This window comes from Ornithorhynchus anatinus, chromosome 19 (genome assembly GCF_004115215.2).
Source record: "Ornithorhynchus anatinus isolate Pmale09 chromosome 19, mOrnAna1.pri.v4, whole genome shotgun sequence".
NCBI classification, from domain to species: domain Eukaryota; kingdom Metazoa; phylum Chordata; class Mammalia; order Monotremata; family Ornithorhynchidae; genus Ornithorhynchus; species Ornithorhynchus anatinus.
In genome coordinates, this window is record NC_041746.1 from 18,767,776 (window position 1) to 18,782,709 (window position 14,934).

Sequence of the window (14,934 nt, forward strand, 5' to 3'; positions counted from 1 at the left end):
AGTCGTACATATTGAGCGCTTCCTACGTGCAGGCCTCTGTACTAAGTGCTTGGGAGAGTACAGTATAACCGAGTTGGTAGACGATTTCCCTGCCCACAACAAGATGGTGATCGCTCTTCTGAATGGCAGTGACCTCATTTGTAAAATAGGGGTTTAAATGTGAGCCCCCCATGGGGCAGGGACTGTGCCCAACTTGATTACCTTGTATGTACCCCAGCTGTTAAAACAGTGCCTGGCACCTAATAAGTGCTTAACAAATACCATAAAAAAAAATGGGAAGGCTCTCAGAAATCTGAGGTTAGGGACTGCGGCGTGTGATTGTTTAATGTTTCCAAATAATAACAATTGTCTGTCTCTCCCTCTAGACTGTAAGCTCATTTTGGGGAGGGAATGTGTCTGATATCTTAGCACAGTGCTCTGCACACAGTAAGGGCTCAATAAATATGTTTGATTGATAGAATAAACTGTTCCAAGTGCTTTCTAAAGTGCATTATCTCCAGTATATGCTTAAACTGTTAACTCTCCTGCTCCTCATACTCCTAATATTACTGAGTTTTTCCCCTCAGTCGGACTCCTACTAAAATGAAATATCATTCTTTTAGAAATCTTTTCTCTTTGATCTTTCTATCTTTTAGAAATCTTTTAGAAATATTAGCTTTTAGAAATATCTAAAAGAGGATAATGCATCCAGTCATCCTTTAAGTTAAAGGATATTGTCCCACAGACGGACATTGTAAGGAAGGGGAGAAATCCTTATGGTACAACTTGTCTACCTCCCCAGTTTTGGGGTGAAGTTCTGGCATTTGCCTCGTCTTCACTTTTAGTCCCACCTAAAGATTTAGGGAATTGGACCCCTTTGGGGACAGGGAGAAGCAGAACACAGCATCGTCTAGTGGATAGAGCACGGGCCTGGAGGTCAGAGGGACCTGGGTTCTAATCCTGACTCCATCACTTGTCTGCTGTATGACCTTGGGCAAGTCATTGCTCTATTAACTCAGTTACCTCATCTGTAAAATGAGGATTAAGACTGTGGAGCCCCTTCTGGGAAATGGACTGTGGCCAATCTGATCAGCTTGTACCTGCCCAGCAATTAGAATCGTGCTTAACACATAGTAAGTGCTTAACAAATATGATTAGTATTATCATCACTAATAATAATAATGCAACTCCCTTCCCCTCCTCCCTGCAGTCATATGTGTATGGTGACTGCAATCCTTCTAGACTGTAAGGTCCTTTTGGGCAGGGAACAGATCTCTCTACTTTAGTATATTGTACTCTCCCAAGTGCTCAGTACAGTTCCGTACGATCAATGAATATGATTGATCGATGAACAATGGGGAATGTCTCATTTTAGTCTCTCCGCACCTATGTGTACTTGTTTTTTCCTACCCATCCTTCCCAGCCTGGTGGAGTATTAAAATTCCTCACTTCGTGTGACTTGAGGCCTGCAGAGATATAAATACAATATTAATAGGTTGCACAAATGACTTAATCTTATCTTATCTTTAAAACTTGGGAGTTAGAGCCTGTTTTATTTAATATGTAAATTTATGTAAACTATTTACAAATTCCTATACCTCAGAGGTACAGGGAAAAAAAAGTCCGTCACTATTCTCAAGCATCTTTGGGAATTTGAAAATCCCTTCTTTCTCATCTCCATGAAAAACCATCTTGGTTTGAATTCCTCAAGTTTCCTTGGGGCTAAAATGCATTTTGGACAAGTAGCCACAAATTAAAATCAGCTTTAATTCTGCTTTTATAAAGGATATCCTCCTCGATATCTATTATCATCAACTACCACCCAGGGTAATTTGTTTCCTATTCTTTCAATAGTTCATAATTTCTTTCCCTCTGAGTATACTTTGCATTTAAATATTGTATATTTGATATTAGACATAATTTGGACAGCTTTTTTTTAATTTTTGTTAAAAAATTCTAGAGGTTGTTGGGTGTGGGGACTGTGTCTACCATCTCTTTTATACTGTACTCTCCCAATCACTTAGTACACGTGCTCTTTACACAGTAAGCTCTCAATAAACATGAATGATTGATTGATAGAAAAGCCTCCTTTCCCTCTGCTTTCAACATGCCCACATGTCCCATATCCAAAAAAAGAGAAAGCTCTCAATCTCATTGCCCTCCTTCAGCTATCGCCTCTTACAATTCAGTCAGTCAGTCAACCAAGTGGTATTTATTGAATACTTATTGCACTAAGCACTTGGACCAGTACAAAATAACAGAGCTGACAGACAAAATCCCTCCCCATAAGGAATTTACAGTCTACAGGGGAAGAGAGACATTGACAGAGTAGCCTCATGGACAGAGCTTGGACCTGGGAATCAGAAGGACCTGGATTCTAATCCTGGTTCCACCACTTGTCTGCTGGGTGACCTTGGGCAAATTATTTAACTTCTCTGTGACTGTTACCTAACCTGTAAAATGGGGATCAAGACTGAGAGCACCCAGGAGAGACAGGAACTGTGGCCAACTTGATTAGCTGCTTGCCAGCGCTGAGTATAGTGATTGCCACGTAGCAAGGGCGTAATAAATACCATAAAGAAATTACAGATGGGGAAATAGTAGAATATAAGGATACTTATATAAGGCCTGAGGGGTTGGGGTGAGAGTTAAAGTTCTTGAGAGGTACGCAGCCAAACACATGGTTGACTCAGAGGGCGGGGCAGACACGGAAATGAGCATTTAGTCAGGAAAGGAATCTCACTCCTTGAATGAGTTGTTTACTCCCACTGCCTCTTCTTTCTCTTATCCAACCCTTTCCTCGTCCACCTGCCTGGATTCCACCCCTCCTCTGAAACTGACCTCACCAGGTCACCAGTGATCCACTTCTTGCCAAATCAAATGGACAGTTCACCATCCTAATCCACTTCAGCTCTCAGCTGCTTTTGACACTGTGGTCCGCTCCTTTTCCTGGAAATATTGTCTAACCTTGGTTTCGCTGGCACTGTCCTCTCTCAGTTCTCCTGTCTCTCTGGCCGCTCCTCAGTCTCGTTCACCAGCTTCTCCTCTGCCTCTCACCCCCTAATTGTTGGGGTTCCCTCAAGGCTTAGTTCTGGGTCCCTTCTATTCTCCTTCAAGATCCACTCCCTTGGAGAACTCATTTGCTCACCTGGCTTCAACTACCATCCCTAGGTGGATCATTCCCAAATCTACATCTTCAGCCCTGATCTTTCTCCTTCTCCAGAGTCTCATTCATTCAGTCAGTCAATCATATTTATTGAGCACTTACTATGTGCAGAGCACTGAACTAAGCACTTTTGAGAATACAATACAACAATAAACAGACACATTCCCTGCCCACAGCAAGGTCACAGTCTAGATATGGGGAGACAGGCATCAATGCAAATAAATAAATGACAGATATGTACATAAGTGTTTTGGGGCCGGGTTGGGGGAAGAGCAAAGGGAACAGGTCGGGGTGACGCAGAAGGGAGTGGGAGAAGAGGAAATGGGGGCTTAGTCAGGGAAGGCCTGTTGGAGGAGATGTGCCTTCAATAAAACTTTGAAGGGAGGAGAGTAATTGTCTGATTTGAGGAGGGAGGGCGTTCCAGGCCAGAGGCAGGACGTGGGCTAGGGGTCGGCAGCGAGATAGGCGAGATCTGTGTGCAGTGAATTATGTTAGCACTGGAGAAGTAAAGTGTGCAGGCTGAGTTGTAGAAGGAAAGTAGTGAGGTGAAGTAGGAGAGGGAAAGGTGCTGGAGTGCTCTAAAGCCAATGGTGAGTTTTTGTATGATGTGGAGGTGAATGGACAACCACTGGAGTTTTTTGAGAAGCAGGGTGACATGTCCTGAATGTTTTTTATAGAAAAATGATCCGGGCAGCAGAGTGAAGTATGGACTGGAGTGGGGAGAGAAAGGAGGCTGAGAGGTCAGCAAGGAGGCCGATGCCGTAATCCAGGCAGGATAGGATGAGTAATAATAATGATAATGGTATTTAAGTGCTCACTATGTGTCAAGCACTGTTCTAAGCACTGGGGTAGGTACAAGGTAATCATTTTGTCCCACGTGGGGCTCACATGATGATGAGTGATTGTATTAACATGGTAGCAGTTTGGATGGAGAGGAAGGGGCAGATTTTAGCAATGTTGTGAAGGTGGAACCATCAGGATTTAGTGATGGATTGAATATGTGGGTTGAATGAGAGACAGGACTCAAGGATAATGCCAATATTATGGGCTTGTGAGACAGGAAAATGGTGGTGCCGCCTAGAGTGGTGGGAAAGTCAGGGGAAGGTAAGGAGTTCTGTTTTGGACATGTTAATTTTGAGGTGGCAGGAGGACACCCAAGTACTGATGTCTTGAAGGCAGGAGGAAATGCAAGACAGGAGAGAGGGAGAGAGAGCAGGGCTGGAGGTGTAGATTTGGGGATAATCCACATAGAGTTAGTAGTTGAAGCCTTAGGAGCGAATGAGTTCTCCAAGGGAGTGGGTGTAGATGAAGAATAGAAGAGGACCCGGAACTGAACCTTGACGGACCCCCGCAGTTAGGGGGTGGGAGGCAGAGGAGGAGCCCGCTAAGAAGACTGAGAATAAATGGCCAGAGCTATAAGGGGATCCAGAAGTTCTCCTACCTTCCTCCTGCCTTCAGGACATCTCTACTTGGATGTCCCTCAAACTTAACATATCCAAAACAGAACATCTCATCTTCTCACCCGAACCCTATCACCCTCTGACTTTCCCATCACTGTAGACAAAACCAGTCACTTCCCTGCTTCACAAGCCCACATTGCTAGAACAAGGAGCATGTCTGCTAATTCTGTTGTATTGTACTCTCCCAAGTGCTTAATACAGTGCTCTGCATATTGATCCTGGGCATTCGCCTCAACTCATCTCTCTCATTAAACCCACATATTCAGTCTGTCAACAAATCTTGTCGGCTCTAGCTTCACAACATCTGTAGAGTCTCCACTTCCTTGGGATCCAAACTCCCATCCTATCATATGTCATCCCATCAGTCTCCTCGCTGCCTCCAGACTCCCCCCTCCATTTTATTTTTTAATGGTATTTGTTAAGTGCCAGTCACTGTACTAAGCACTGGGGTAGATTAATAATATTACCATTATTATACTTGTTATACACTGTTCTAAGCGCTGGGGTAGATACGAGTTAATCAGGTTGGACACAGCCCCTGTCCCACATCGGGCTCACAGTCTTAATCCTCATTTTACAGATGAGGTAACTGAGACACAGGGGAGTGAAATGACTTGCCCAAGGCCACACAACAGACAAGTGGCGGAGTCGGGATTAGAACCGAGGCCCTTCTGAATCCCAGGTCTGGGTGTTTTCCACTAGGCTGCGCAAGACTTGAGTTCAGTAAGTGCTGTCTGAGTTCCTACGTGAGAGATTAAATATTATCTCACTCCAAAGCACAGATGAGACAGTAACTACCATTTAACCTTGGGTCTTATTCGGGGTGATTTTCGGCTACTACTCTTTTTTTAATTTTACAAACGTGAGGCAGCACAGAGAAAATGAGTGAGAAATGTGTACTCAAGATTCATTCAAGCATTTAAAGCTCACCTCAGATGAACTCTAAGGCACTAATCACCACCCTAATGTTAGAAAGTTCTTGCAGTAAAGCAGTCAAATGAGAAACGTCTCGGTCTTAAATGGAGCGGTTATCCAGATCGTCTCTTCACTGAAGATAAAAGCATTTCATCGGCAGCTGCGACCCAACATCAGGCAAGGACAGGCTGTCCTGACCTAATAACTTGAGCTTGTAATTTCATTTGTTTACACTTGAAAACATTGCTTCAAGCCGCGTACTATTTTATTAAAAAGTATGCTTCTGTAATTCAGACGGAGATGAAATGTCATCAGTGAGGAATAGTGAGATAACTGCCTTCCGTGACAACCATCCAAACAGCTAAGGATGGACCATCTAATACCCCCCACTTTCCCTTTTTCCTCTCAATGTCTCTGACTTTTCCTCTAGTAATCCATGATGGACTGCTCAGCCTTAAGTAGATCCAAACCCCTATTGCGCCTACAGATATTCTCAGCTGCACCGCTTCCTGCGGTAACGACCATCATGAATTTACCTCCTTCCAAGTTACGGTGCGAAGGCAGCGAACCTACAGTTTGGGCCTGTACCACATTACATTCCTTCCATTCTCCCTCCACATCCCTAACGTGGCTTCTTGTGGCCCATTAGGGACGACTCATCCGTGAATATGTAAGAATCCTGATCGACCCTACTAATATTTTCAGGTTTCACAGCTTCCGGCCATGAATACTTCCTTTGGCTTACAATCTACTAGGCGAAGAAGCATTTTTCCTTTTGAGTCTGCCTCCTTCAAGTTTCAGTAGTTGTTGCCTCATCTGGGGTTATTAATAATAATAATAATAATAATAATAATAATTGTGGTATTTGTTAAGTGCCTATTGTGTGCCAAGCACTGTTCTGAGCGCTGGGGTAATCAGGTTATCCTACGTGGGGCTCACAGTCTTAATCCCCATTTTACAGATGAGGTAACTGAGGCCCAGAGAAGTGAAGTGACTTGCCCAAGGTCACACAACAGACAAGTGGGGGAGCCAGGATTAGAACCCACGTCCTCTGACTCTCAAGCCCGTGCCCTTCCCGCTAAACCACACCGGGTTATGAGACTGGGTTTCACCCTGTCCGTAACAAACTGTGGGCAGGGAATGTGTCCGCCAACTCTGTTCTGTTGTACTCTCCCAAGCGTTCAGTGCAGTGTTCTGCCCTCGATAAGCTCTCAATAAATACAATTGGTTATGATTTTGAATACTTCAATCTGGTTCCTCTCTCAGTCTGCATCTCTCTAGATGGCAGGGTCCTCTATCAGTATGTCCTTTCAAAGAGGCTTTTCCATTCTCCAGATCATTTTGGTTTCCTATCCCTAAACCCTCTCCAGCTCTTTGTTGTTCAGATTATGTGATGGCTTTAATCCATTCTTTCCTGATAGGTTCTCCAAAAATGTACTTTGTTCTGGGCGAGGGTTGAGCAGCTTTGGTCGATATGTCAATCGATCATATTTACTGAGCGCTTACCATGTGCAGAGCACTGTACTAAGTAATGCTTGTCATCCCACTTTCACCTGATGTCTTCAAGATAGCTCTCCACTCAGACTGCAGAATTCCTAGTTCTGATTATAATCATTATAATTATTATAATCATTATTAACATTTATTAAATGTTTACAGCACAAGGTATTACACTAAGTGCTGGAGTAAGTACAAGAAAGTCAGATTAAGACAAATCCACAAAGGGCTTCCAAGCACGCAGCACAGTGCTCGGCTCACAGTAAATGCTTAATACAGTGTGGCTCAGTGGAAAGAGCACGGGCTTGGGAGTCAGAGGTCATGGGTTCAAATCTGGACTCTGCCACCTGGTAGCTGTGGCACTGTGGGCAAGTCACTTAACTTCTCTGTACCTCAGTGACCTCATCTGTAAAATGGGGATTAAAAACTGTGAGCCCCACACGGGACAACCTGATCACCTTGTATCCCCCCAGCGCTTAGAACAGTGCTTTGCACATAGTAAGTGCTTAACAAATACCACATTATTATTATTATTATTAATAAATGTGATTGATCGATTGATTTCTTAGTGAAGGCAATCTCTGGATAACACCTGATTCAAGGCTAAGAGTCCTTGACTCCAAACCACCTCAGCTTTCCCATAATTCTAACGAGTCCCTCGAGGCTCAGTTCTGGGTCCCCTTCTATTCTCCATCTACACCCAATCCCTTAGAGAACTCATTCTCTCCCACAGCTTTAACTACCATCTCTACGCAGATGATTCCCAAATCTACATCTCCAGCCTTACCTCTCCAGCCTCTCTGCAGTCTCACATTTCCTCCTGCCTTCAAGACATCTCTACTTGGATATAATAATAATGTTGGTATTTGTTAAGTGTTTACTATGTGCAGAGCACTGTTCTAAGCACTGGGGTAGATACAGGGTAGTCAGGTTCTCCCACGTGAGGCTAACAGTTAATCCCCATTTTACAGATGAGGTACCTGAGGCACCGAGAAGTTAAGTGATTTGCCCACAGTCACAGCTGACAAGTGGCAGAGCTGGGATTCGAACCCATAACCCCTGACTCCCAAGCCCAGGCTCTTTCCACTGAGCCATGCTGCTTCTCCCGCCGAAACCTCAGACTAAACATGTCCAATACAGAGCTCATCACCTTCCCACCAAATTTAGTCCTTTCTCATCATCGTAGACACACCACTGTCCCCCCCATCTTGCAAACCCTTGACTTTAGCATTAACTTTGACTCATTTCTCTCATTCAACCCACACATTCAGTCTGTCAAGAAATCCTGTCAATTGAAAAAATCCTGTCAGTTCTACAATCCCAACATCTCACCCTTTCCTCTCCCTTCAATCTGCTACCACGCTGATCCAAGCCTTTATCCTATCCCGCCCTGACTGCTGCATCAGCCTCCTCACTGACCTCCCTGCCTCCTGTCTCTCCCCACTCCAGTCCCTACTTCAGTCTGCTGCCTGGATCATTTTTCTAAAAAAATGTTCAGTCACATCTCACCTCTCCTCAAGAACCTCCAGTAGTCGCCCATCCTCCTCCGAATCACACAGAAACTCCGTACTATCAGCTTTAAAGCACTCAATCCTACTATAACCCAACCTACACATTTCGCTCCTCTAATGCCAACCTACTCACCGTACCGCGATTTCTTCTATTTCGATGCCAATGCCTTGCCCACGTTCTTCCTGAAGCCCGGAACTCTCCCTCCCGCCCCCATATAAGATAGACCACCACTCTGTCCACCTTCAGAGCATTTTTAAAAGGCTTTAAGCCTTTTCATCTCCTCCAAAAGGCCTTCCCTGACTAAGCCCTCATTTCCTCTCCTCCCTCTCCCTTCTGGATCACCTAAGTACTCGGATCTGTACCCCTTAAGCACTTGATACTGCCTTCAGCCCCACAGCACTTAGGTACATATCAGCAATGTATTTTAATGTCTGTCTCCCCCTCTAGACTGTAAGTCCATCGTGGGCAGGGAATGTGTCTCTTATATTGTTACATTGTACTCTCTCAAGCTCTTAGCACAGTGCTCTGCACCCGGTAAGTGCTCAACAAATACGATTGATTGATTGATGAACCATATAGCTCAATATGTAGCTCTGTCCTTTGGTTTTAAAGATAAAGCAACTGAACTTGTATCCGGGGGTTAGCGTGGCTGAAAAAACGAGTGCCCAACTAACACTCCCTTCCACACAGGGCACAGGTTGTAAACCAAGCCCTGAACATCCCTTCAACCGTATTTACCTTCAAAATTGCCCCACATTTTTGCATGATCTTTGCAGCCCCCAAACAAGGGAGGCGCTATTAAGATGTGAATTAAATCTAACAATAAGGCGGGGGGGGGGGGGGGGTGGCGGCCAGAGAAAAAAGAGAAGAAAAGAAAGGAGAGAGAAGAGGAAGATCCTCTTTTTTTATGGTGTCTGGTAGCATGCTATTCAATCATATTTACTGAGCACTTACTGTGTGTGGAGCACTGTACTAGAGACTAGGGTAGATACAAGCTAATCAGGTTGGACATAGTCTGTGTCCCACATGGGGCTCACATTCTTAATCCCCATTTTAAAGATGAGGTAACTGAGACACAGAGAAGTGACTTTCCCAAGTTCACACAGCAGACAAGTGGCGGAGCCGGGATAATAATAATAATAATAATGTTGGTATTTGTTAAGCGCTTACTATGTGCAGAACACTGTTCTAAGCCCTGGGGTAGACACAGGGGAATCAGGTTGTCCCACATGGGGCTCACAGTCTTGATCCCCATTTTACAGATGAGGGAACTGAGGCATAGAGAAGTGAAGTGACTTGCCCACAATCACACAGTTGACAAGTGGCTGAGCTGGGATTAGAACCCATGTCCTCTGACTCCCAAGCCCGGGTTCTTGCCACTAAGCTGCGCCGCTTTTCATAATAACTGTAATAAGCCCATTGTAAGTGCTTAATAATGAAGATAGTAGGTAAAACTGTTTCTCTTCTATTAACTCTCCCAAGTTCTGCATACAATAGACACTCATTGGATTATCTCCCTCTCCTTTGCTGTATTGTCCAGTTCTCACCCTTCTGCTCCTCCCAAGCTGGCCCAAGGGAATTTTAATAAATTAATTCACTGTTAATTAATAATAATTAATAATTAATTCACAAATAGCTATCACTGTTTGCAAGTATGTAGTACCCCCCCAAAAAATTTTTATTTCCTCCTCAAAAATCAGTGTGAGTAAATTATACAAGTAAATTCAGTATTTAAGCACCTACTCATCTTCATATCAATTTATCCTTTCTTTTCTTCAATCTGTAAACCATTTTCTGTCTTTTACATAACTATCTATGTCTACGCATATAGATATGTATGCATATGTATAATGGAGATTTGATAAAAAGGAAATTTGAGGTTGACCGTTTTAAAATCTTTTCTTAAAGCTCCCAAATGGCCTTATCAGCATGTAAAAGGCGATTTAGCAGCCACAATATACCCATCTTCCCAGAAGCAGAACAATTCCAGAATAGAGGAAATGAAGGAATCTTTGGCTTGAAATTTTAACAAGATTTGTCTGAGCTGGAGGAAATGTGATCCATTTGCTTCAGAAATGCGTATCAATTTTAAATCACTCAGCACTGGAGATGTTTTAAGAGGGAATAATGGTAATGTATTTTTGATTCTTTAATAAGTAAGGGAACTTGATAAAGAGTTTTAGTCCAACCAAGGCCTGATTTATCAAGATTTGGAAGAGAATGTTGCGGATTAATCATCGGAATTTAGTGCAGCAATCATTTCAGACGGTAATTTCGAACACGACGAAATGACAGTTTTCAGAAAAATAACGAGGCCTTGTTTCATGTCATCTCAGAATGCTGGGTATCACATCAGGAGCAGTGTGTCTTAGTGGAAAGAGCCTGCGTCTGGGAGTCAGAGGACCTGGGTTCTAATCCGAGCTCTGCCAGTTGCCTGCTGTGTGACCTGGGGCGAATCATTTAACCTCTTGGTGCCTCAGTTTCCTCATCTGTAAAATGGGGATGCAATGTCCATTCCCCCTTCTACTTAGACTGTGAGCCCCGTGTGGTACCGGGACGATATCCGACCTGGTTAACTTGTATCTACCCCAGCGCTTAGAAGAGTCCTTGACTCACAGTAAACACTTAACAAGTGTAATGAAAATATTGACGTATATAGAGGAAGAGACGGGGATCTAGGATTACTTCTCTGCCATCTTATTAACCTAAGACATCAGAGAGTGGAATAGTTGGATAAACGAATATAATTCTAGATTTTTTTCCTTTAGCCCTTTCAGAGAGGGTTTGACAGGAAGAATATTCCACCCGTTTAATGTCGCCGCTAAGGCTGTTACCCATCTGGGGGTTGATTATAATAGTAGTATTTAATAAGAGCTTACCATGTGGACAACACTGAATGCTTGCACTGGAAGCGAATATACAGGTGGGAATTAGATACGGTCCCTGCCCTTTGGGGATCCACGATCGAAGAAACAAAATATACGACATGATATTCTCCAGCCGGCTATTCTGCTGTCTCCGATCTATACTCCGCGCCCGGATCGTCTTCCTGAAATTGCTCAGCCCACATTTCTCTCCTCAAAACCCTCAATTCGTACCCTGTGTCTCTTCACAGCAAACAGAAGTTAACCATCGACTTCAGGGCTCTCCAACTCCTCCCAACTCTACCTGCACCTCATTCTCAACTCTCCCACCTCCATCCCCTCCCTCACACTGAACCTCCAGCTTGGAACTCTCCTCTATAACCCCCACCCCACATTAAAAAGACAGCCACTGCTCTCTCCAAATTCAAATCCCACGTCATCTAAAATCACACCTCATCATCACGTGATTTCCCAGCACTGTGAATCACACCATTCTTTCAGCCGTCTCCAAGGAAAGCAGCATGGCCTAGTGGGTAGAGCATGGGCCTGGGAGTCATAATAATAATAATAATAATAATGATGGTATTTGTTAAGCACTTACTATATGCCAAGCACTGTTCTAAGCACTGGGGTAGATGCAAGGTAATCAGGTTGTCCCACATGGGGCTCACAGTCTCGATCCCCCATTTACAGATGAGGTAAACGAGGCACAGAGAAGTCAAGAGACTTGCCCAAGGTCACACAGCAGACAAGTGGAGGAGCTGGGATTAGAACCCACGACCTCTGACTCTCAATCCCGGGCTCTTTCTGACAAACCATGCTAGAAGGACCTGGATTTTAATCCCAGCTCCGCCACTTGTTTCTTGTGGGACCTTGGGCAAGTTACTTCACTTCTCTGGCCCTCAGTTTCCTCATCTGGAAAATGGAGATTAGGACTGTGAATCCTATGTCGGCCAGAGACTAAATCCCATCTGATTAGCTTGTTGCTACCCCAGTGCTTGGAATAGTGCTTAACAAATATTACTATTGTTATCACTATCTCTAGCACTAATGGACACTTGTTCCTGCATTCATTCAATCGTATTTATTGAGCACCTACTGTGTGCAGGGCATTATACTAAGTGTTTGGGAGAGAACAGTACAAGAATAAATGGACACATTCCTTGCCCACGACGAGCTTACGGTCTAGAGGGGAAGACAGATATTAATATAAATAATTTATAACATGTAATTTATAGACATGCACTTAAGTGCTATGGTTCGGAGGGTCTGTCGTTGCGCACCACCTGTCCCATAAAAGATGTGAGATTTTTCCATGATCCCTGGTAATAAGGAGGAGCCCCTGAGGTATGCCATGTCCGTGATAGAGGTATATCCCACTCCGTTTATGTTCCAGGAATATCGGCCCCCAGATTCCCAGGCCTCCCTTAGCAAAGTAGCCTGTGGTCTTGGAAAATGGCTTCCTTCACAGGGTAATCTCTCCACGGTATTTATTGAGTGCTTACTGTATGTGCAGAGCACTGCACTAAACTCTTGGGAGAGTTCAGTACAACAGAGTTGGTAGACACAGCCCTTCCCACGACGGGAAGAAGCGTAGGCTACCGGATAGGACGTGGTCCTGGAAGTCAGAAGGACCGGGGTTCTAATCCCGGCTCCGCCACTTGTCTGCGGTGTGACCTTAGGCAAGTCGCTTCACTTCTCGGGCCTCAATTATCTCATCTGTAAAAGGGGGATTAAGACTGTGAGCCGTACGTTGGACTCTGTACAACCTGATTAGCTTGTATCTACCCCGCTGCTTAGAAAAGCGTGTGGCACGTCGTAAACGCTTAACAAATGCCATCGTCGACAGATATCGTCATCATCATCAGCCACTGGGATACCTTCCTTTTCCAAGACGAAACTAAGTCGTATTGGGTAAAGAGATTTCACTCTTATAGTTCAATTCTCTGTGTGTTTACACAAACAGTGTATTTAGAAAGAAAATATCCGCTTCAGCTTGCTCTGCCCTCCACCCCCTAATTCAGCGTGACCCCAGTGAATGGCAGGAGACTCTTCCACCGCACTATTTTGCCAGATTTATTCCTCACCTCTTCTCCTTTCAGCAGCCCTCAGTTTTCTGGCCATTCTGCTTGCCGTCACCTAAGTAACCAGTTTGTTCTTTTGATTTAGGCGCAAAGTTCCCCATCAAATGGACAGCCCCGGAAGCCGCTCTCTATGGGAGATTCACCATCAAGTCCGACGTGTGGTCCTTCGGCATCTTACTGACCGAGCTGGTCACGAAAGGAAGAGTGCCCTACCCAGGTAAGAGACAAGTTGGAAAGCCCCACGCTGGTGTTTGAGGGCTCCGTCACGGCAAGGTGGGGTGTGGCTTAGCCCGTCTTTCTGCACATCCCCGAGCGATACCTTTTTAGAACAGAAAAACGGGGTGAGGGAAGCTGCTGTATTTTACTGGCGAGGTCCCCAAGCAATAGCAGTTCAGGTTTTGAAACCATCCGAGCCTTGACACTCAGGGAGAGAAGGACCCTCCGCAACTCTCCCCTCGGTGACAAAGCAAAAGTGAAATGCCAAAGTGAGATGCCCCGATCAGGTGGAAAGGCTTGCAAAACTTCCCAGTGACCTCATTTGCTAGGGTTTGCCTATGCGATTTGAATTGGATGACATTACATACCACCTGTCCCCTATAAAACGTGACCTGTTCCATTATCCTAAAACTCTGCCAATAATCTTCATGGAAGGCATGTCGGAGGGCTGAACCGACACATATCCTTGGCAGAAAATGCCGGCAGAGAAAGGAGCAGTGAAGTTTTCAGGAAAATAGAAGCTCATTTTTTAATATTCCACTTATGTCCTGTAAAAACGGACGGGACGTCAAAAACAAAGGATTACTAGAGGCTGGAATTTAATTCCCCCTGCATTGTCAGAGTCAAGCATTGATAAAATACCAGCGTGCTCATTACCTATGCTTAAACTGATTATTTTGGATAGATTTTTTTTAATCTACAGGGTTCTCTTTGCTTCTCATGACGCTTGAGGGGCTGTATGATATTTCCGAATGTCCGGAGATATTTCTTCCAGTTACAGCAGGGAATGACAGCGAGAGAATCCCCAATTCCCATGCATGAAAGCTTGCATAAGCAATGAGTTTAAAAATGACAGATTGACAGCTGAGATTAATGAGTAAATTAGGCGCTCAGCAAATGCTAGTTTAATAACATCCTTGCGGTTGGCGAAGCCAACAAGGCTGAGTTAATTTGTAATTCCTTTGTTCATTTTGAATGAGAGTCTCTGGTCACTTCTAGAGATCGCGTTAGAGAAGAAATCGCACATAAACAGGAACGCCTCGTTTTAGCGTAGCTCAGCCTCTCTAGGGTTGGCACAGAGTGTTGTCCGCGATCCAGCCGTAAGGCAGTTTCATCGATGCCCTTGTGGATGTAGCTTCCTTCACATACACGCACGCACGCGTGCACACCCACACACCCACACGTAGGCATCTTGCTGCAGAGCAGCAGAGAAATGACATAATCTGGAAAGTTTGGAATGA

General features: G+C 44.4%; 1 protein-coding gene across 4 annotated transcripts in view; it reads left to right on the forward strand.

Moving 5' to 3' along the window:
* The window catches only part of FYN (FYN proto-oncogene, Src family tyrosine kinase), a 245,068-nt gene that overhangs the window by 213,781 nt on the left and 16,353 nt on the right, over nt 1-14,934 (forward strand). For all 4 annotated transcript variants that reach the window (XM_029047552.1, XM_029047556.1, XM_029047553.2 and 1 more), the window contains one exon: nt 13,563-13,694. In XM_029047552.1, the coding sequence (XP_028903385.1) occupies nt 13,563-13,694 (132 nt within the window). The remainder of the gene's footprint in view (nt 1-13,562; nt 13,695-14,934) is intronic.